This window comes from Hyperoodon ampullatus, assembly GCF_949752795.1.
Source record: "Hyperoodon ampullatus genome assembly, chromosome: 11".
In the NCBI taxonomy this organism is placed as follows: Eukaryota; Metazoa; Chordata; class Mammalia; order Artiodactyla; family Ziphiidae; genus Hyperoodon; species Hyperoodon ampullatus.
This window is the reverse complement of record NC_136924.1, coordinates 13449389-13474441: the sequence shown is the minus strand read 5'-3', so window position 1 is coordinate 13474441 and position 25053 is coordinate 13449389. Positions and strand designations below refer to the sequence as shown.

The window sequence follows — 25053 nt, the reverse complement described above, 5'->3', positions numbered from 1 at the left end:
AGTTACCATCTCTAAGAAAAATGACAAAATCCCAGTTGAGAAAGGCTGCTCTATAACCTCTCCATAGGCCTTCTTCTCCATATCCTGGTTTCAATTACTATCTCTACAGCAATTATCAAGTTTCTCTATGGTAATCAATCAAATTTTTATGTGTAGCTCAGTCTTCGCCACTGAACTTCAGGCACAAAGTGCTATTCGAAATCTCTATCATATTGTTTCATAGGTACCTCAAACTCAACAGGTCCAAAAATAATAGTAAATATGATCTTTTTTCAAATCCTATATTCTTTCAAATCTCTCTAGAATGCAAGTTCTCTAGAAATGGGGACCCTGTATTTCCTTTTATTATCATATACTCAGTGCCTAAAATGCTACCTGGTACATAGGCTGAAAATCAAAAATTTTTATTGAATGAATAAGTGAATCTAGTGGCTGCAGCCAGAAATAATATATTTGCAAAGTATTAAAACCACGTTTTGGCATATAGTAAATGCTCAAGAAAAGTTAAAGATTATTATTTTCTTCCATAATTTAAAGTAAGAGGCAACAGAATTATTATGAGTAAGATGTGAGGGCAGAGTTAAGAAAATTACAAAGAAACAGATCTCAGAAAAAGAAGAAAAGACTTTACTCAGAGTTCTCTGAACACAGTAAGAAATACCTCAGGGAGTAATGAAAGTCTTGCTAATGAAAAATAAAGAGCTATGTATTTCTAGTTGATTATCTTACCTGATACTCTTCTCTGTGCCAAGAAAACAAAGAAGTATATAATATGACTCATTTCTTTAAAGAGTGTATAATCTAGTTGGGTAAAGGTAAGAAATATATTAAAAAAAATGATGCTAAAAAGAATGCTTCTTGATTTCAGAGTTCCCATCAAATTATGGAAATTCATAATCACTCTGTGTTTCATATGCTGAATGTGCAGCATTAGTCAAATTCTGATATATATAATTCTAGAATAAGCTAAAATAAGTTCATAAATTAGGATGACATGAACAAAGAAAGACAGTAGTTCCTTAAAGATGCTTTTGATGAATTAAAGGCACTCTTAATAAACTGAATATAATATCACCTAAAAATTTAAGAAACTTTCTTACCATTAAAACAGTCTTGGAGGAATTACCAGGGTATCTGAGACCGAATACTCCCAAAGCCCCCAAAAAGCAAAAAAAAATAAATGTGGCAAGATTTCGAATATCTAGAAATGACTCTATAAGTGGTATTGTTCCCATGGTCCAATCACAGCAGAGCTCTGAAGGATTTAACAAAAGCCAAGCATTCACAGGAAGGAGGTAGTTAAAAGTTAGCTGCCTTGTAGGAGTTGGGCTTACAGCAGCTGGGTTATCAAACCTGTATAAATAATGAAAAAAAAAGTTATTTAAACTAAAACATTTTTTAAACACAAAGTTAATATATAACAGATATAAATAAAGTACTGAACGATAATAATAAAAGCAATATTCTACATGTAATCTTGTTAAACCGAAGACAAATATTTTTTATGGATATTTCAGACTCTTGCCAGAGTTCAAACTGTCTAACCTTTATGAAATGCCTAGTTGAGAGCAGTGATATTTATGAATAACTGTTTGGAGGGCAAGCAGGTTATCTATTTTTAGTTTATTATTATGATTCAGACATGCATTCTATAATGTTATGACATTCTGCAGAAGTGCTTTCATTAAATTATGACCTTCTGATTACAAGTCATAAGAAAAGTTTTATAAGATTCATTGTTGCATGTGTTTATGAATGCTTCTGAGAACACTAACCAATGCTTTCCTACATGAGACATTTCTTTCACCACTAAATGCTAATAAAACTTATGCTTCCTAGAAAGAATTACTATGTTTTTCTTTTGGCAGGAACAGACAAAACTATATTACCTATGGGCTTTTCCTCTTTACTTAGACTTCTAGAAAGCTAAAAACCAAATTCCCAGTACAGAGGAGTAACTGTACAGCCCTATGTAACATTTTATTTGTGTTCTACTTAATATAAGCTTATATCCTAGTTTAAATAGGCCATGATACATTAAATGTACATTTCATTAATTTAGTCTATTTTCTGCAAATTAAGTCAAATCATTTTTTTTTAAAGTACATTTAAATGAATCATTTCAAATTTTTATTTCTTTAGGCTATGTTCTAAATTGTATTGGCTATATTAACATATAGTCCTTTAAAAACCCAATTTCTCATTTTAAAATGAATAAGCCAATGAAAAATCAATGAATAATATTTTCTAAACTTTCATGTTTGAATATACACATATATGAAAAATACTAAGTCTTGAAAGTCAGGACTTGAATTCTCAAAATAACCAACAGAACTGAATACAAAGCTTTTCCCTTGTAATCCACTTTCAGAGTTCATTTAAAAATATTAACAGTTTATCTAGGATAGGTGATTTAATAATTGAACTGCAGTCAAAGAGTACATGTCAAAGCAAGTCAAATCATATTACAATCAACCTCACAGGGTAATAGAATAAAATTTATATAACACACACAAATACATACACATGTATTAAATGAGCTGTTTAGTTTAGCATGGCTAGACTCAGAAGTAGAAATTCTGGAAGTTAAAAAGTAATTATTTTTTAAAGAAAAAAATGCTGTTAAGAAGGATAATTATTACACAATGGAATAGAACTCATCCATAAAAAAACAATGAAATAATGCCATTTGCAGCAACATGGATAGACCTTGAGATTATCATACTTAGTGAAGTCAGGCAGAGAAAGACAAGTATCACATGGTATCACTTATATGTGGAATCTAAAATAATGATACAAATGAGCTTATTTATAAAACAGAAACAGACTCACAGGCATAGGAAACAAATTTATGGTTACCAAAGGGGAAAAGGTGGGAAAGGGATAAATTAGGAGCCTGGGTTTAACAGATACACACTACTATATATATTGATAAAACAGATAAACAAGGTCCTACTGTATAGCGTAGGGAACTATATTCAATATCTTGTATTAACCTATAATGGAAAAAAATCTAAAAAAGAATATATATATATATATATATATATATATATTTATGTAAAACTGAATTACTTTGCTATACACCAGAAACTAACATAATGTAAATCAACTATACCTCAATTAAAAAATAAAAATAAAAGAGAGAGAGAAAAAAAGGATAATTATGTGAAAATCACAAATAATATGTTGGGCATAAAAGAAATTATCTGAATAAAATTTATTCTAACCAGGGCCAGAAATGAACTATCATGGATAGCAACATGAACAATATTTTGGGCTTTTGTTTAAAAAAAAGTTTTTGCATGTAATGTCAGTCACTTAAAACTGAACAGGGAACTAGTCTAAGTTTCCTCTTAAACTTTAGATAAGGTGAAATGGAATAATGCTAATCTTAGAGCAGGGAAAAAACGATATGAAGACTGTTAAAATTCAGTAAAACTTTTGCTTCTAGCCTTAAACAACTAAAAAATACACAATATATATAAAACTTCTTTTTTTTTTTTTCTTTGCGGTACGCGGGGCTCTCACTGTTGTGGCCTCTCCCGTTGCGGAGCACAGGCTTTGGACGCGCAGGCTCAGTGGCCATGGCTCACGGGCCCAGCTGCTCTGCGGCATGTGGGATCTTCCCGGACCAGGGCACGAACCTGTGTCCCCTGCATCAGCAGGCGGACTCTCAACCACTGCGCCACCAGGGAAGCCCTAAAACTTCTTTTAATATACTGAGTATCAGGCAAAGAAGGACAATGCCTGATAGGAAAAAAAAACAAATGAGGGGAGCCCTACCTGGAGAGATTAGTACCTCGACAGAGTTTTTAGTCTGTGCAGCAAGAGAGAACCTGAGTGGAATCCACTTGGATCCCTGAGTTCAGAAGATAGAGCTGGGAGCCCTAGAAGTCCAGGGGGTTACAATTAGTGGGCAGAATACCAGAGAGAAGAAAGCTGCTGAGAGAGAACTCAGATCTGTAGAGGATCTCTCTCCAGTTTCCAGTACTAATGAGAACTGATCAGCACACATATGTGGGGAAATACCTAGGGACAGTGTAGTGGGTTGATTCATGTCTCCCGAAAGTTCATGTCTAGCAAAAACCTCAGAATGTGACTTTATTTGGAAGTAGGGTCTTTGCCAATGTAATTACAGTTAAGGTGAGGTCATACTGGATGAGGGTGGGCCCACTATTCAACGACTGAGGTCCTTATACAAAGAAGAGAAAATACAGAGAAACAAACATGGAAGAAGGCCAGTTAAAGATGGAGCAGATTACAGTGATGCAGCAATATGCCAAGGAATGTCAATACCAGAAGCTAGGAAAGAGGCACAGAACAGATTCTTTCCCAGGGCCTTCAGAAGGAACCAACTATGCCTGACACCTTGATTTTGGACTCTGGCCTCCAGCACTGTGAGAGAATAAATTCCTGCTGCTTTAAGCCACTCTGTTTCTGGTAATTTGTTAAAGCATGTCTAAGAAAACTAATACAGTTAGGAAAATACCTTCTGAAAGGATCAGATAAACATTCACAAATATCAAATACAACTGGGAATAGTTCCTCAACAGTCAGAGTGGAAATCCTCATAATTCAAAGTCTATCGGTGGAGTGGTCAGGAGGGTCTTGTGTCAGCAAGGAAGCAAAATTAGTCCTATCCCAAACGCTATTGTGGTCTCCCAAAACAAAGCTTAAAAGCAAGACTTGAAGATGAAACATTTTTCAAATAACTTACATGCATCCCAGAACAATGGTCTACAATATAGGAATACATTGTAAAGTTCACATATGGCACCTATTTAAAAAACTACCAGGCATGTGAAGAAGTAGAAAAATACAATCCATGAGGAGAAAAACTATTCAATCTAAATTGACCAACAAATGACACAAATGATAAAATTAGTAGATAAAGACATTAAAGTACTAGAACATGTAGAAACATGGAATACACAAAAAAGGCCCCAAAAGAACTCAAACGGAGATGAAAACAATGTCTGAGATGAAAAATAACTAGAAAAAATTAAGGGCAGATTAGACTATGCAGAAAAAAGGTTAGTAAACTTGAAGATACAACAAAAGAAACTATCCAAAATGAAAATGGGGAAAATAGCTTTGGAGGGAAGGGGAATAAACAGAGCATCAGTATGACTTCAAGAAGCCTAAAATACATGTAATTGGAGTCCTAGAAGAAGAGTGGAGAGCAAAGTAAAAAATATTTCAAGAAGTAATTTCCAAAATTTATATAAAGTAAGACCTACATATTCTAAAAAGCTCAATTAACCTAAGCACAAGAAACAAGAAGATAAAAGAAACATTAACTGAAAGTTTGTACCTTTTGTCCACCTTCGCCCAAACTTCCAGTTATAAGATAAATAAGTCCTGGGGATGTAATGTACAGCATGATGACTGAAGCTAACAATACTGTATTGTATATTTGAAAGCTGCTAAGAAAGTAGATCTCAGAAGTTCTCATTAAAAGGAAAAAAAATTTTTGTAATTATGTGTGATGATGGATGTTAACTAAACTTATTATGGTAATCATTTGTCTGTGTGTGTGTGTGTGTGTGTGTGTGTGTATAAAACCATTATATTGTACACCTAAAATTAATACAATGCTATATGTCAATTATGTCTCAATTAAAAAAATATATAAGAAGAGAAACAATGATAAACTATTAAAAGCAGGCACAGAAAAAAAAAAGATACTACATGCAGAAGCATAAAGATAAGGATAAGATTTCCCATTTAAAATAACACAAGCCAGAGAATACTGAGCAACATTTTTATATTAGTGAATGAAAAACAGTCAATGTAGAATTCTACACTCAGGGGAAATATTTTTCAAAAATGAAGGAAAAATAAAGATTTTTTAATATACAAAAGCTTAAAGAATTCATCACCAGCAGTCCTACATGTCAAGAAATGTCAAAGGAAGTCCTTCAGTCACAAGGAAAAATGGTGCCAGATGAAAATCTTGATCTAACAAAGAAATGAAGAACACTAGAAATGGTAACTCTATGGGGTAACATAAAAGAATTTTTAAATTTAAATCTCTTCCAAAGATAATTGTTGAAAGCAAAAGTTAACAATGTATTGTCAGATTTACAATGTATATTCAATAAAAATGTATGCAAATAGCACAAAGGCTAAGTTCTTATTTATAATAAGTTTATATATTTATATAAAAACTTATTTATTGCATATATAATATTTGTACTATATATGCTGACATTTATACTATATATACTTGCAATTATAACATGCCTTTCAGATAAACTGTGATAAGCAAAGGACATAAACAAAAAACCCTAAAGCAATCACTAAAAATACACAGCAAAGATATACAGCTAATAAGCCAACAAGGAGCTAAGAACGGAGTATTACAATATACTCAATTCAAAAGAAGAGAGAGAGAAAAAAAGGGAACAAAGAACAGACAAGACAGAGAGAAAACGATTAGCAAGATGGTAGATTTACAACAAACTATCAACAGTTGAACCCCCCCATTTAAAAGACAGATTATCTGACCAAACAAAAAAGGAAGACCCAACTATATGCAGCCTACAAGAAATCCACTTTAAATAATAAAGATATAGATTTGAAAAGTAAAAGATAAACCATGTAACACTAACAAAAGACAGCTGGAGTGGTTACATTAATATAAGGCAAAATGAATGTCTTAGTAAAGACTACTACTGGAGATGAAGCTCATTTAATAATGATAAAGGGATCAATACATCAAGAGGACATCACAATCCTAAACACTGATACACTTTATAATAGAGCTTTAAAGAACATGAAGCAAAAACTGATAGAACTGCAAGGCAAAATAGACAAATCTACAGCTACAGTCAGCGATTTCAACATTCTTCTCTCAATTATTAATATAACAAGTAGACAAAACTCATTAAGGATATAGAAGACTTAACCAATTTTGGGGGGGTCATTATCTTGACTGTGATGTTTTCATGAGTGTACACGTATGTCAAAACCTATTAATTTGTACATTTTATATATATGCAGGTTTTAAAAAAGTATTAATTATACCTCAATAAAGCTGTTAAAAAACCTCAATGTAAATCAAAGACTTTCTGGAACATTTACAATCACTTAAAATGCAAAGTTAAAAAAAAAAAGATGGAAGAAAACAAAAGAACCAGAATATCATACCTGGTGAATACTGGAAGTTGGGATTGAATAACCTGGACTCTAATCACAACAAGTAATAGTGTACTGAACATCAAAACAATGAGTTTTATTAGTGTCTGCAGCATAGAAAATGGAATACTACCCTTTCCGCGAAGAAACTGTCCAGCAGTAGTACATAATAGTGGCAAAGTATACTAGAAAAGGAAAAAAATGTTTAAGTAACAAATAGCACCTTACTGTAGTTTTTCAACAATTATCATACTTTCTAAATGCAAGATTAAATAAAAATTGACCAAAATTATAATACCAACATGGAGCAAATGGTGGAGCTGATAATGAATAAAACTGAGCCCAATAATCTTATCCAATAATTAATTATACTGTACAGTATTACTGTGTGCTTTCCCAAGTTGCTTAATGGTTTCATTATTGAAACTTAAAAAGCTGTTCTTAAAAAACTGAAGGTATAATATAAAATGTTAGGTAATTTTCAGTGGGTAAGAAGGCAAAACATGCTTGTTTCTTGCAAATTTTTAGTAATCATAATTGGTAAACAGACCAATTTATATAATAATACATTTAGAAAATAAGTTTATTATAATCTGGTTCAAATAGAATAAAAGATAGCAACAAGGAAATTTAGATTTCTCCTTACCCCCTGGGCAATAAATACTTCATACACACAGCAAATTCCCACAACTGTTATTCCCTGCTCTTTACACAGTGTTGCAACAGCCACTAAAAACACTGTCAATGCGATAGGAGTCCACACTGCAATTTAAGAACAGGAAAATATAAAAACACACAAAACAATTTTATAATATCATAAAAGGATATTTTAAGTTAGACAACTATTAGACATTACTGAAAAACTTTACTTGTGATTCTATATTCACATTTCTTATTTTCCACTGACATACTTTATATTTTAAAACATATTTAAATGCTGTAATTTTTGCTTTATATATTAAAAAAATCAAGATATATAATTTGAACTAAAAAATTTTTGTGGACAAGAAAATTATCTAACCAAATGCTAACATTTAAAAACAAAGGTAGAGTGGCCAATCTGGAGAAGAGAAACTTACAGGGTTGAGTGTGGTAATTAATGAACTATCAATTTGAAATGAAGATAAATACCTGAAATTATCATAGAGGTACCTATATACTTTATTATATCTATGAGTAATTAAAAAACACTTGAAAGTGAAAACTACTGGGCAAACTACAGTACCATTCTTACTAAAAAAAGACTATAAAAACTAAAACATGTTAGCAATAAGCATTTAAATCAATACTATTCTTTAAAAAATTTGTAACAGAACATTCACAAGTACTGTTTAAATGGAAAACCTACTTCATCAATTTTAAGTAAATGTCTATTACTCAGTGGTAATTTGATTAAAGAACCATGAATTGTGAGAGTAAATCTGGATCTATTACTAACTTGCTTTGTGATTCTGGGCAACTTTTCTGAGCTTTAGTTTTCTTATTGGAAAATATGATTTCTAATTCTTTTCCAGTTTAAGAAATATATGGTACTTTGATTGTGTGACCTCAGTTTTTATTAAGGACATTAATCAAAGTAAACGCAAATAACTGACTTAAATCCAGGTATAAATAAGAACAGAATTCATGAATCTAATACATTTTTCTTTTGTCACTGGGCTTCATATAGAAACATCTGTTTTTGAAATCATTTGCAATTTTAAAATACTCTATAGACTAATTACTGAAAGGAAAATCAACTAAAAAAAATGAGAACACTACTGGAAATACTAAGTATTGATATAATAGTATTCCTTCCTCAAAAAAGTATCTCATATTCTAGTTAGGCCTAAACCATCAATATTAATGTAATAGATTATATTAAGGGTTGAATTATCCTGCTAAAGTCACCAAGAAATTCACAGAGCAAAGAAATTAGTAGATGATTATTTACAAAACAAGTTGAACCTAAGTTGGACCTTGAAGGATATGCAGGACATGAAAGAACTGGGAAAGGGGTATGTATGAATAAAGGAATAGAGGAGGGAATACGCTTGGCAAATGAATGATACAGATGATACAGAATGGTATGCCTGAATGGGTATGCATAGATTAAAAACTAGTGGGAAACAACGACCTTGAAAATAGGTATATTAAACAGTTTATATAACCAGTTTAGCATATTTCATTGCATTTCAATCACCTTATGGGATGAGGGCAGGTGCAATCATACTCATTTTTAAGATGAGGAAAGAATTTTGGAGGTTTAAAAAGAGTCATGCACAATAAGGAGACCATGACTTTAACTTGGTTCTTCTGATACTAAATTCAGAGCTTCTCACTAATTTGTATTTTCACTCCAAGGAAGAGAAATCAAACAGTTGCCTTCCAAGATGCTGGATTCAATCTAAGCAACTAATAGTTGTAATAAAGGCAAATGTTTTGCTGAAACCAGTCACTTCAGTTCTTTGGTGACTAAATTACTTTATGAACATATACACTTTGATTTTTATAATCAGGTCTCTGTGGCTAAAGTTACCGTGTGATTTTGTCCAAAACAAGTACCTCTGCTAAATAAGTTGACACTGAAAAAAAAATACATGTATAAGTGTAGAATCAATTTCAATCATCAAAATCTATTCCAATTTCAAAATATAGGTTTCCAAGCTGACTTTACATGTGTAAAGATACACACCTTCAGTAATCATGTATTTAAATAGTTATTTTAAGTATTTACTGCATTTGTAGGGGAGAGAGATAACAATAAATAAATATGTTTTGTCAAATGGTGACCTAACTATTATAGAGAAAAACAGAAAGTGAAGGGAAATAAAACAGAGGGGGGAAGATGAGTGGTGCTACTGATGACACCTGAGCAGAAACCTAAAGTAATGAAAAATCAAGTGCAAACGGCCTAAGATGAATGATGCTTGTGAAAAGCGTATGGTACATGAATAACCCAGAATTTAAAGTGATTAAATAATTACAAATTGAAAATCTTTGCATAGGACAAACACCTTAGATAGAATGGAGAATACAAAGATGATGACAAAACTGTCTGTGGTCTCAGGAGTGAAATAATGTAATGTGGCGTATCATAGGGGAAAAGAGGACAGAGAGAGGTCCCGAGCAAGTTTCAGTATGTTTTCAATTAGAATTTAAAATATATTACATTCATTCACCTAATCATTTCCTCAACAAATATATACTGAACACTCACTGTATACCAGGAACCATTCTAGGAAATGGAGATAAGAAAGTGAGGGAAAGTTACCTACTCTAATGAAGGTTATATCCTATTGTAAGAGAACAATAAATGGGTTAAAAAAATTATGTATTTTTAGATTAAAAATGAGTCGGGCCTCCCTGGTGGCGCAGTGGTTGAGAGTCCGCCTGCCGATGCAGGGGATGCGGGTTCGTGCCCCGGTCTGGGAGGATCCCATATGCCGCGGAGCGGCTGGGCCCGTGAGCCATGGCCGCTGAGCCTGCGCATCCGGAGCCTGTGCTCCGCAACGGGAGAGGCCACAACAGTGAGAGGCCCGCGTACCGCAAAAAAAAAAAAAAAAAAAAAAAAGAGTCTTATGAGAAATGTAGGTTAAAGGGATAGAAAGCAACATGATTTGGTTTTTGTTTTGGTCAAGTGGTAAACTAGCATAACGTGTTGACCTATTAGCCCCTTTCCCCCAAATCAAGCCTAGAAAGATTAAGTGAGAGGAAAATATGGCTTCTAAGATATTAAAAACAAAAAAAGAGAGAAATTCCTGGGCACTGAAGGTTATCTTAAACATGTATGTTTGCATGGGTGTTTCGAGGGACTACATCTAAAGCAGAGAGTGAGAAAAAAATTTTTAAACTTTTTTCCTAGCCAATCCTGACTGCCCTGGGTAAATCATTATTTGTGCCTTTACTGTAGAAATCTGCAGCTACTGTAGGTTGTGGGTGTTCCAGGGATTAAATGAGAATACTTCAGAAGCCCTGCTGGGATAAGGCGTAAGATTTTTTTTAAAGGTACAAAATGACCAACCTCTCTTTAGCAGTCTCTTCCACCCACAGACCTTCCATCTAAATGCAGGGGGGTGGTAGACTGGCCTGTTCTCAATGCTGATTCTCTTTAAGGGACTAGAGCAGGTGGTTGGTAGAACAGTAACAATAGTGATCAACAGTGGCCCTGGGGAACATGGAGATCTCCACCCTGGATTTTAATGAGTCACCAGATGGACAGAGTGGCGCTGGTCTTTCTCTTTATTATACACAGTGGTTGATAACTTTCAGAGAACATGTGGCCTGAGCTCACAAGCCAAAATAAGTAGATACCTGAAGGGTACCACAGTTATAAAAGAGAGAGCACAAACATAACAACAACATACATGACTAATTAAGAACTAATTGAAAAGATTAAGAATTTAAAATAAGTAATTCTAAAGGAAATAAGGAAAGATACTGGAGTTATAAAGAATAAGAAATCATTAAAAAGGACCAAGTAAAATTATTAAGGATCAAAAATATAATAAAATGAAAGGATATTTTAGTTAGAATGAAGAACTTCTCTACGAGGGAGACCATTGAGCTGAGGCCTGATGATGTAAAGAATATAAATGAGACAACTATGTGAAGAACTAAAGGAAGAAAATTCAAGAAAGACGGTACAGCAAGTATAAAGGCCAGTGCTTCACCTGTTTAAGAGTAGCAAGAAGGTCTGCTTGGCTATAGTGAAGTGACTAGGGCAAAACTGCAGGAGACATGTTTAGAGAGATAGGCAGGAGCCTGATCATGGTCTTGAAGTTCACAGTATTTTCTAAGTTTATTATTCATGTTTTGCTTAGGATGGTATTTAAAGACGATATTAGTTTGCAATTCTGTATTAGCTACTGAACTACCTCAGTGCATTACAGGCAACAGGGAAAACAGGGACACTGCTTCCTATGAGCCAGGTACTGCTTTAAATCCCTTAACATGCTTAACTCAACTAATCCTTCTCAACAGGTAGGGACTATTATTACCTACATTTTATAAAGAAACTAAAGCACAGAGAGGTTATGTAATCGGACCAACATAGTAAATGGAGCTACTAAATGGTGGACCTGAAATGTGAAACCAGACTCCAGAGTCCATGCTTTGAACCACTATGTTATACTGAACTCAAAACCATTTTAAGAAGGCATTGTGCATAGCAGCAAGAGGGAAACCTACTCATATTACAAATCTAAGAAGCTGTTTAGCTAAATTGCTTATCTCTTGAAACTTTGTTATCATACATACAAAATTAAGCTCCTTATCATCAGTGCCTTGGGTTTATAGTGAGAAAATTCTCAAAGAACATAGAAAAAAACCTCAGCATTAAATTTTAAGATTAACCAAGTACAGGCTAAGGTAATGATGCACTTCACATTATGTGCCCTTTCATGCCCATTGGGCCCACACTCTTAAAAAATCATTTTTATTGCCTGGAATTTGTTTTCTGACATCATTAGGGCTAATGGGTTAATGTATACAAAGCATTTTCCAGGGTAGGCTACATGGAGGGGACTCATTAAATAGCTGAACTATGATCGACACATAATAAAAGTTATACTCTAACAGGCTTTTAACTTTGCCTAAACAATACAATTCATAGCCTTCACATGTGTTACTTATAGAAAGACAACTGAAGTATTGGTACTTTAATCATTTACAGGTAACAGCAAAATGGAACTAAGAATGATCCTAAAACTTATATTCTAGGGAAATTTTTAAAAATTAGATCAAATAGAAACTGTTAGTCCTGATAAAATATAAACTACAAACAGTAATTTTTAATATTGACAATGTCACATACTTTTCTTATGTCCACAGATGCTAAAGTACAATAGCATGATATATAAAGATAAATACCAAAAACGGCGTATGTTTTATAAGAACCACTTGAAGTAAACAGAAATTACTTGATCGAGTTTTATAGCTAAAGTAAAAAGTTAAATGTTAGACATTTACCTATGGAATTATCTGGTCCTTTTGATTTGGTATATGACAAAAATGCAGCTAGAAAAAAGATAGATGACAAAAGTTCTGCTCTTCCTACAACACCTGTTACCTAGAAAGGGAAGGAGAGGGGTTCATATTAATAAATAGCACCTTGAAAATTTAACTATAATACAATTGCAACAGCAGTTTAATTAGAAATTAAACTGCCATAACTTTTCAAGTGCACATTTCTGTTTTTTAAGCATTCTTTGAGTGCCCTCATGTGGTGAATTTGTATGTCTTCCATAAAAGTAAATTTATCAGTGACTGTAACAGTTCTTTTATTATTCTGAAGTAATTATAGACTCAGAGGAAGTCGCAAAAATAGTATAGAGAAGTCCTGTTTACCCTTTACCCAGCTTCCTCTAATGGTAACATCTTACACAATTATAGTACACTATCTAGATGTAGTTCTTACATGTTTTCTTAAAATACAAGTGTTCTTAAAATACAAAAATATAATAAACTCAATACATTATAGCTCACAAATAAGCCTGCAAACTAAAACTTTAAAAGACAATAAACTTTAAAACATCCTTTTAAATTCAAAAAATTTAAATATAAAGCCCCCAAATCCCTTTAAAGTATTCTGAACTCACTATAAAACTTAAAACAACCTATTATTTTTGTAGATGTATAGAAAAATGTTCAGCTAGACACCAAAAGTTTCAAGATATTGGGAGAGACACACAACTACCCTCCAACACACACACACACACACACACACACACACACACACACACCAGCAGAGTTTAAGAATACAAACTCTTGTTTAAAATTGAAAGCTTGTAACAAAGCAACTGAAAGAGTTCTCTTTGCTCTGCTGAGAGGCAATTCTGGAGTCTCAATATTACCAAGAAAAATACAGTTATAGTTTGTGAATGTGCTGGTGATGAGCATATTGGCAATAGTAGAGACAGCTCACAATTTTTAAACACATGGCAATAGACAATAAGAAATTACTGAGCATCATTTGTTAGGATATCTGTCCATGTTTGCATGTATTTTGATAAATTTTCATCCCTTACATAAGTTTCTCTTATTATTTTCTGTCCTTTGAAACAAAAAAATGCCAAGTTGACAAATATTTAAAATCTTTATTCATAAAAAAATTAGCAAAGAAAACTACTGTATTTATTTATATTTTACATCACTAAAGTTGAGTGATTACATCTTACGTTCTTGAATAAATGTTTGTTTCAAAATTTGTTTTAAAAAATTTTACATAGTAGGAAAGTTAGACTCTACACTAGTAAGTTAAGATACTGTACCAATAGGAGTCTTCAAATAGTTGGATTAAAGTCATGGTTAATTTTTTTTTCCTTAAAAAATATATACCATTATAGACATGTATAGGAATAATGCAAAAAACATCAATTTATAGTTTTACTTACTGCTTCTGTGTGTATTGGGTGCACTGCAAAAAGTAAAGAAGCAATCACACTACTCCGGTTATCCAGAAAGAGTTTGCAGACTTTAAGAAATATCACACTAACCACAGCATGAAAAATCATATTTAGGAGATGATATGACATAGGTTTCAGTTCACTAAACAAATAATTTAAGCGAAATGTCAATACTGTTAAAGGACGGTAAGACTTGTGGCTTCTCTCCTAAAAGGAAAAAAAGAATCATCGATCATTGATTATTAAAGTATCTCGGTCCTTCTGGGTACATAAACTAATCACCGCTTTTACTACACTTGGCTGAGAAATAACAGTAAAATAATGAAATGCCCCAAGAATAATACAAGCATAAAAGATAGCTCTATGTGGGTTTTTTTGTGTGTGTTTTCCTATTTCCTTTGTACAAAAACAAGGCAATTTCATCTCTGATATATAGTAGTCAAAGAATTAACAGTAAAAGAAGACCTAACTGCTAATTCCTCTTCAATACACAGATTTTAAAAAGTAGGACAATAGTGATATTAATCAAGTTGTAGCACAGGAGTTCTCTCCAAAGTCTGCTACCCAAACTATTACCAATACAAGCATTCATGTAACTGCTGGTTAGATCTTCAAAAGAAAACGTAAGAACAGAATGCTTACCCAGTGCAGTTTAAACAATGATGACTCAAAAAGGTACTGTCTAGTTGTCTTTTGAAAAAACACCTCCATAATGTATAAACCTGAATATATTAAACCAAACATACTACACAGAGAGTAATACAAGAGCAAAAACTTTCTTAGAGAATAGATACCTTTGTTATTGCAGACTCTATTGGCAATAAATCAAATTCTATGTGAGGTACTGAATTTCTTTATAAACTAAAAGTTACATTTAACAAGAAATATTTTTACTTTAAGACAAAATCAAACCAGATTTAAGAATAAAAAACACAGACACACACACACACACAAAAGAATAAAACACAAAAGTTAAAAAGATATAAAATATTATCCTATTTATTTTTTGTAATTTTTTTTTAAGATGTTGGGGGTAGGAGTTAATTAATTAATTTATTTATTTTTGCTCTGTTGGGTCTTCGTTTCTGTGCGAGGGCTTTCTCTAGTTGTGGCAAGCGGGGGCCGCTCTTCATCGTGGTGTGCGGGCCTCTCATTATCGCGGCCTCTCTTGTTGCGGAGCACAGGCTCCAGACGCGCAGGCTCAGTAGTTGTGGCTCACAGGCCTAGTTGCTCCGCGGCATGTGGGATCCTCCCAGACCAGGGCTCGAACCCGTGTCCCCTGCATTATCAGGCAGATTCTCAACCACTGCACCACCAGGGAAGCCCTATTTTTTGTAATGTTTTATAAAGGCATCCACACTCACCTTCTTCGCTCTCCTACCTCTTAGCATATTTTGCTGTAACTCTGGTATATAGCTATAGACTTAAGCCTGTTCATCCCCAATAGGGAACATTAGGAAGCACAAGAAACAAACATTTCCCATTTTGAAATTAAAAGCATTTTAATATCTGTGTCTGTATTGACTATACACAACATGAGTGCTATCTACCTAGAATGCATTTTCCTGCTTGGCTAATTCCTGTACATCCTTCGAATTTCACCTCAAGCATACAAAATTGTTTTTAAAGGCAATGTATTGAACTGAAATGGCTTGTAACAGAAAGCAGAAAAATGTTGTAGAAACCTTTTGGTTTCAAACCTTTCAGGTCAAAATCTAATGACATGATTAAAATCAAAATAGATATTAGCATAAATTGGGGGAATGGACACATATTTCTAAGAGTCTCTGGGGATAAAGGGTATGGGTAGAGGAGAATAAATTATCTAGAAAATAATATATGTTATAATAGTACCATATTTTCCCCTTGTTATCAAAAGACTTATTTCTTCTAAAGGCTAGAATTTGGTGAGAATAGGAAAGGTTGCAGGAAAATAAATAAGCTGCTTATTTAATAAGAAAAAATACTTGTTTGTGACGAGAGGAATGAAAGATTCCATACCCCTCCTTGAGAAGCTTCCAGATTTGGAGAATGCGGAAAGGGGCCAAGAATGACAAATGACAAAAAGTGTTATATGTTATGTTTCAACAACTATGTGCTATGTACTACAGACAGATTAATTAATTAATCCTCAAGGTATTATTCTTTTATAGATCAGGAAAATGCCTCAGTCATCTAAAAGCTGTGTTCCCACCTATTTCACACAGCTTTTACATGACAGAACTAAAATTAGAATCTAATCTATATGATCCCAAGCTAACAAAGATTTAGTCCCAAACAGTTTAACACTGACCTTCAAAATAAAGTTACTGGCAAAGTAAAAATATCTCCATAAACATGAACTAAACTTTTGGGTTCTCAATATAAAATCAAATTAAGTATTAGGTAGGAGATATGGCACAAATTAAAATTTTTAATAAATCATTTTTTTCTGCAGAAAAATAGGCAATATGTATACTTAGCATTTTTACCCTTAAAGTCTAATCTATTTATATTGAAGTTACATATATTTTTAAATGGTTAAATACCACAAGCAGTCATCTCTTCTGCCTGACTCATAAGAGAGAAAAAAGAGAAATAAAGTTAGTTAGATTTGTGTTACACCTACTGTTCTAACACATTTGGTTTTTACACACATATATTATTTTTAAAGAGATTAAGCCAAGGTACACAACCAAGGAAAGAATCAAGTACTATAAAAAATATGATCACATTTTCAACTTCCTATCTAATTTATTACAAACATGTTATGTCTTGTATAAAATTTTTGAGGAAAAAAATCCATAATTACTATGATGATGGCAATGCAATGTTGATAAAAAATTAGGAGTACTAAACTACTAGAATAATTTAAAATCTGAGATACATATAAGTAATATATACTTACTTCAGACATAGGGGTTCCCCAGAAATCATTCTGAAATAAAGTTTTTAAAGGTGTAGATGGATGCAGGTCTTTATTATCCAGTATTGCTGACACATCATCAAAAACAAAACCACAAAAGAGGCTGTTCCAATAGCAAGCAGCAACTACGCCTATTATTAAGGTTACTTCTTTGAGGTTAATAACAGCCATCTTTTCCACAAGCACTTGTGGACAAAATCTGGGGGGAAAATCATGAAGATAAAATGAAATAAGCAACATTTTTTCCTCTAATAAGTACAGTTTTAATAGAAGAATAAGCAAAATAAAGATAGAATGCTAATTCTCACAGAGAATTAATTCTTTAAAGCTCAGTTCAAATTCCATCCACTTAAGGAGTACTTGCTGACCACCTCTCCATATTCCTAACCTAAGACAGAATTAATTGCTCTTTCATATGTGTTTTCATACCTCTAATACAGCCTTTTATCACATCACTCAATCTTTAAACCTATCTCTTTAGCTAACTAGATAGTGAACTCCTTATCAACTGTCACAGGTCAGGTCACCTGGGAAACAAATACATATAAGATATGTATAAAAAAAACCAAATACATATAAGATATCTAAAAAAAAACCTGGCATGATGTGCTCCAGCAGTATCTAAATGAATCCTTGTGGGAAAACAAATACATACTTAAAAAGACACTGATCATGGGTTTTCTGAAATGTAGATAAAGCTGTTTAAGTACCTTATGACTATAAAGATCAACTATTACCTAAATCAGGAGTCCAAACTTGTAGCCTGAAGCCCTGTTCAGCTTGATCAAAAGACTTTTAAAAATATGTCTTGCATGCCTTTATGCTAACTGTATACTAGCCAGTTTAACTACTGTTCTTTTATCTTTTACTCCATTTGAGTTATTTGATGGACTTATGTTATCTGCTTGGCCCCTGGGGCATAGAAGTAGTTTATGAAACAGATATAAACTATGGTTTTTCTCCTTCCCATTGCAACAAAAGCTTTTACTCTAGAGACTGGTCTTCATACATGACAATTCATAACTAAGTCATTGTTTTAGAAAAGATTCAGTGAGGGAATGTTTATAGAGTAAAAAGAACTATATGAACTGGAGGATACTGGAGAATCAACCCTACTATAAAAATAAGGTTTGAAGGTATACTCTAAAAAAACAAGCTGATGAGATACTTTTCTAGCTTGAGTAGTGTCATTAGTATCACTTCAGTGTTATCACTTGTGGAGGGAACAATAATGGTCCCCCAAATATGTAAATCATCTGAACCTGTGAATATGTTACCTTACAGAGCAAAAGAAACTTTACAGGTGTGATTAAATTGAGGATTTTGAGATAAGGAAATTATCCTAGATTTTCTTGGGTGGGTCAATTCAATGATAAGAGATCTCACAAGTGAATGAGGGAGGCAGGAGACTTGCAAAAGCAGAGGTCAGAGTGATATGATGGCTGGCTGTGGGCCACAAGCCAAGGATTGACAGCAGCCTCTAGAAGCTGGAAAAGACAAAGAAACACATTCTTCATTAGAGCTTCTAAAAGGATCAGAGCCCTACTGACGTCTCAAATTTAGTCTAGTGAGATCCATTTTGGACTTCTGACTTCCAGAACTATAAAATAATAAATTTGTTATTTTAAGCTACTACATTTGTGCTAATTTGTTATAGGAGCAATAGGAAATTAATACATCACTCACAGAGCCAGAAGATCTGGAACAAGAGATATATCTGCAGGAATTCTTGTCAGATCAGAAAAGAATAAGGTAGAGACCTTAAATCAGATATGAGCTGTATAAGAATATATGTATACATAAACACCTATGGAAAGGTACTGAAGTTTCTTTAGAATGAGACAGAAAAATTTCAGAATACATTAGACTTTTAAAAGAAATGTTAAACTGAAACTGACAAATCAGAAAGGAAATTAGCTGTACCTTTTGAAGAAGTCTAGTTTTCAATTAACAGAAAAATTACCTAAGAGTTTATCTTGAATCCAGAAGAAATTTAGCGTCTCTAAATAGTATGGTCTTGTACACATTATTACCAAAAAAAAGTTGATGGTGTGTGTTTAAAGATTGGAGAGATGTGGCTCAACTCCTTCTCAACCACAGTAAAATGACAGTCAATATTTTTTAAAAAAGGAAGGCTATAAATTCACAAGGATAAAGACAATTGGAGAGGAGACCACAGCACATTTTGGAAGCTGGAAAAGTAAAATGTTTAATAAGTGACTCAATAGAGATCAAGAAAGTGAATCCTTACCTGAAGGGGGAAAAGCTGAAAAGTTTTCTGCACTCCTGCCGGCATCATCTCAAAAACTGATGCCAAGGATCTCAGGAAGTAGGGCTAGGAATAGATGGACTTCCAAGGTGGGGCAGTGGCTAAGAATCCGTCTGCCAATGCAGGGGACATGGGTTCGATCCCTGTTCTGGGAAGATCCCACATGCCACAGAGCAGCTAAGCCCGTGTGCCACAACTACTGAGCCCTTGTGCTGCAATTGCTGAAGCCTGCGTACCTAGAGCCCACGCTCCACAAGAGAAGCCACCGCAATGAGAAGCCCGTGCACTGCAATGAATAGTAGCCCTCAATACTCTTCTTAGTAAAGTTTTAGACCCTCCAGCTATCTTCTACCAGTTGAAAACAGAATCTTATAAAATTTTACAACACTGGAAACAAAGAGAGGGTACTAAAAGCTTCCAGAAAGAAATAATGCAGGTTCCATACCAAAGGTTACGAATCCAAATAAATCACTTTTTTTTAACCAACAACGCTAGAAGCTGGGGGGTGGGGGTGGGGGTGAAATTCAGAAAACAAAAAGGGAATAATGCTTCAAATTTCTGATGGATAAAAATTTCTACCTTATAATTCTATATTAATAAACCCAAATTTGCCAAGTAGAAAGTAGAATAAAAATACTTTAAAACATTCAAGGTCTCAAAAATGTACCTCTAATGATTTTCTTCTCAGGAAACTAATAGAAGAGATACCCCAATAACATAAGGAAGTATACTAAGAAACATAAAGATAGGGAAATCAGGAGATAAGGGATGCAACACAGAACTGTAGCCATGCAAGCAGGTCTACTACCCAGGTAACAATGAGATAGGTCAGCACATTCCTGAATGACAGTCCCAAGAAGATATAACTGACAGAACACCTGATGTGCTTAAACACAGCATAAAGAACTATCTTCCCTTTAAATCTGTGTGTGTGTAATTGTAATTCAGAAAAACAAAACAAGTCAGGATATCCACCATCGGGTAGTGAAAATCAAGTCTTGTGTATGGGGTCAGAAACCTCTCAGGTTGGGGTGACGAACTGCTGTTTGGTTAAATGTCCTCACAAAAAGAAACTTTAAAATTAATAGAGGAAAAATAAGTAAATTAAAACTATGGTTTTAATACTTTGAAATTATATTTGGGAACAAGATATATTTGATTTTTAGAGTACTTATAATGTTTAAGAGTATTTACACAGGGCAGACAACAGAAGCAAAAAGAACTACAATCCTGCAGCTTGTGGAACAAAAACCACATTCACAGAAAGAGAGACAAGATGAAAAGGCAGAGGGCTATGTACCAGATGAAGGAACAAGATAAAACCCCAGAAAAACAACTAAATGAAATGGAGATAGGCAACCTTCCAGAAAAAGAATTCAGAATAATGACAGTGAAGAGGATCCAGGACCTGGCAAAAAGAATGGAAGCAAAGATTGAGAAGATGCAAGAAATGTTTCACAAAGATCTAGAAGAATTAAAGAACAAACAAACAGATGAACAATACAATAACTGAAATGAAAAATGCACTAGAAGGAATCAATAGCAGAATAACTGAGGCAGAAGAACAGATAAGTGACCTGGAAGACAGAATGGTGGAATTCACTGCTGCAGAACAGAATAAAGAAAAAGGAATGAAAAGAAATGAAGACAGCCTAAGAGACCTCTGGGACAACATTAAATGCAACAACATTCGCATTATAGGGGTCCCAGAAGGAGAAGAGAGAGAGAAAGGACCCGAGAAAATATATGAAGAGATTATAGCAGAAGACTTCCCTAACATGGGAAAGGAAATAGTCACCCAAGCCCAGGAAGCGCAGAGAGTCCCATACAGGATAAACCCACGGAGAAACACACCAAGACACATAGTAATCAAATTGGCAAAAATTAAAGACAAAGAAAAATTACTGAAAGCACCAAGGGAAAAATGACAAATAACATACAAGGGAACTCCCATAAGGTTAACAGACTAAGCAGAAACTTAACAAGCCAGAAGGGAGTGGCATGATATACTTAAAGTGATGAAAGGGAAGTACCTACAACCAAGATTACTTGACCTGGCAAGGATCTCATTCAGATTTGATGGAGAAATCAAAAGCTTTACAGATAAACAAAGGCTAAGAGAATTCAGCACCAGCAAACCAGCTCTACAACAAATGCTAAAGGAACTTCTCTAAGTGGGAAACACAGGAGAAGAAAAGGACCTACAAAAACAAACCCCCCCAAATTAAGAAAATGGTAATAGGAACACACATATCAATAATTACCTTAAATGTGAATGGAGTAAATGCTCCAACCAAAAGACACAGGCTTGCTGAATAGATACAAAAACAAGACCCATATACATGCTGTCTACAAGAGACCCACTTCAGACCTAGGGACACACACAGGCTGAAAGTGAGGGGATGGAAAAAGATATTCCATGCAAATGGAAATCAGAAGAAAGCTGGAGTAGCAATACTCATATCAGATAAAATAGACTCTAAAATAAAGAATGTTACAACAGACAAGGAAGGACACTACGTAATGATCAAGGGATCAATCCAAGAAGAACATATAACAATTAGAAATATATATGCACCCAACATAGGAGCACCTCAGTCCATAAGGCAACTCCTAACAGCTATAGAAGAGGAAATCGACAGTAACACAATAATAGTGGGGGACTTTAACACCTCACTTACACCAATGGACAGATCATCCAAAATGAAAATTAATAAGGAAACACAAGCTTTAAACGACACAATAGACCAGATAGATTTAATTGATATTTATAGGACATTCCATCCAAAAACAGCAGATTACACTTTCTTCTCAAGTGCGCATGGAACATTCTGCAGGATACATCACATCTTGGGTCACAAATTAAGACTCAGTAAATTTAAGAAAATTGAAATCATACCAAGCAACTTTTCTGACCACAACTCTATGAGATTAGAAATGAATTACAGGGAAAAAAACGTAAAAAACACAAACACATGGAGGCTAAGCAATACGTTACTAAATAACCAAGAGATCAATGAAGAAATCAAAGAAGAAATCAAAAAATACCTAGAGACAAATAACAATGAAAACACAACGATCCAAAACTTATGGAATGCAGCAAAAGCAGTTCTAAGAGGGAAGTTTATAGCTATACAAGCCTACCTCAAGGAACAAGAAAAATCTCAAATAAACAATCTAACCTTACACCTAAAGGAACTAGAGAAAGAAGAACAAACAAAACCCAAAGTTAGTAGAAGGAAAGAAATCATAAAGACCAGAGCAGAAATAAATGAAATAGAAACAAAGAAAACAATGCAAGATCAGTAAAACTAAAAGCTGGTTCTTTGAGAAGATAAACAAAATTGATAAAACTTTAGCCAGACTCATCAAGAAAAAGAGAGAGAGGACTCAAATCAATAAAGTTAGAAATGAAAAAGGAGAAGTTACAACAGACACTGGAGAAATACAAAGCATCCTAAGAGACTACTACAAGCAACTCTATGCCAATAGAATGGACAACCTGGAAGAAATGGACAAATTCTTAGAAAGGTATAACCTTCCAAGACTGAATCAGGAAGAAACAGAAAATATGAACAGACCAATCACAAGTAATGAAATTGAAACTGTGATTAAAAATCTTCCAACAGGGGCTTCCCTGGTGGCGCAGTGGTTGAGAATCTGCCTGCCAGTGCAGGGGACACTGGTTCGAGCCCTGGTTTGGGAAGGTCCCACATGCCGCGGAGCAACTAGGCCCATGAGCCACACTACTGAGCCTGTGTGTCTGGAGCTTGTGCTCCGCAACGAGAGGCCGCGACAGTGAGAGGCCCGCGCACCACGATGAAGAGTGGCCCCGCTCGCCGCAACTAGAGAAAGCCCTCGCATAGAAACGAAGACCCAACACAGCCAAAAATAAATAAATAAGTTAATCAAATTTAAAAAAAAAAAAATCTTCCAACAGGGCTTCCCTGGTGGCGCAGTGGTTGAGAGTCTGCCTGCCGATGCAGGGGACACGGGTTCGTGCCCCGGTCCGGGAAGATCCCACATGCCGCGGAGCAGCTGGGCCCGTGAGCCATGGCCGCTGAGCCTGCGCATCCGGAGCCTGTGCTCCGCAACGGGAGAGGCCACAACAGTGAGAGGCCCGCATATCGCCAAAAAAAAAAAAAAAAAAATCTCCAACAAACAAAAGTCCAGGACCAGATGGCTTCACAGGTGAATTCTATCAAACATTTAGAGAAGAGCTAACACCCATTCTTCTCAAACTCTTCCAAAAATTGCAGAGGAAGGAAAACTCCCAAAGTCATTCTATGAGGCCACCATCACCCTGATACCAAAACCAGACAAAGATACTACAAAAAAAGAAAATTACAGACCAATATCACTGATGAATATAGATGCAAAAATCCTCAACAAACCGCTAGCAAACAGAATCTAACAACACATTAAAAGGATCATACACCATGATCAAGTGGGATTTATCCCAGAGATGCAAGGATTCTTCAACATACGCAAATCAATCAATGTGATACACCACATTAACAAACTGAAGAAGAAAAACCATATGATCATCTCAATAGATGCAGAAAAAGCTGTTGACAAAATTCAACACCCATTTATGATAAAAACTCTCCAGAAAGTGGGCATCGAGGGTACCTACTTCAACATAATAAAGGCCGTATATGACAAACCCACAGCAAACATTATTCTCAATGGTGAAAAACTGAAAGCATTTCCTCTAAGATCAGGAACAAGACAAGGATGTCCATTCTCGCCACTGTTATTCAACATAGTTTTGGAAGTCCTAGCCATGGCAATCAGAGAAGAAAAAGAAATAAAAGGAAAAAAAAAAACAGAGTAATTACCATACACCCGAGATTTTGATATATTAGCTTCAAAACTGTAATTTAAAATACAATGTTATATAATAATATATATAACATACATAATATTAAATTATTGACCATGCAATTTTTGGATTTAAGACTTATAGTTGAAAAATATTAAGAATTTAGACAAGTTTACAAATAAATATTGAAATTTTTATAAGACCTTGGGAGTTGGTACAGTTTTAAGTTTAGTTTACTAGCTTTATAAAAGTTGTTTGAGAGAGTTTTGCTTGTTAAGTTAGGCATCTGAAGCCCTCGAATAAAAATGAATATACTAAAACTATAAATGCATTTTTTAATTCAGGCAACTTAATTAGGTTTTAAATGTAGCTGATTAAGGGTATTCAGTCCTTTCAATTATTATTTATTTGTTATACATTAAAAATGGATATGTTAGTTTATAAACAGAATTAAGATTTGTAGGTTGAATTTAAAGGCTTAAAGAACACAAGGTTATAAAATGTTACTTAAAAAAACTTGGACTGATCT

General features: G+C 34.2%; 1 protein-coding gene across 1 annotated transcript in view; it reads right to left on the bottom strand.

Annotated features, from left to right (window-relative positions):
• TMTC3 (transmembrane O-mannosyltransferase targeting cadherins 3) overlaps positions 1 to 25053 on the bottom strand; it is a gene marked incomplete at its 3' end in the record, with an annotated part of 81802 nt that overhangs the window by 49519 nt on the left and 7230 nt on the right. The window contains exons 2-7 of the mRNA XM_079715250.1: positions 17413 to 17629; positions 14514 to 14732; positions 13090 to 13189; positions 7787 to 7902; positions 7153 to 7325; positions 1101 to 1353 (exon numbers count right to left, since the gene is read on the bottom strand). Of these exons, the coding sequence (XP_079571376.1) occupies positions 1101 to 1353; positions 7153 to 7325; positions 7787 to 7902; positions 13090 to 13189; positions 14514 to 14732; positions 17413 to 17601 (1050 nt within the window). The 5' untranslated portion in view covers positions 17602 to 17629. The remainder of the gene's footprint in view (positions 1 to 1100; positions 1354 to 7152; positions 7326 to 7786; positions 7903 to 13089; positions 13190 to 14513; positions 14733 to 17412; positions 17630 to 25053) is intronic.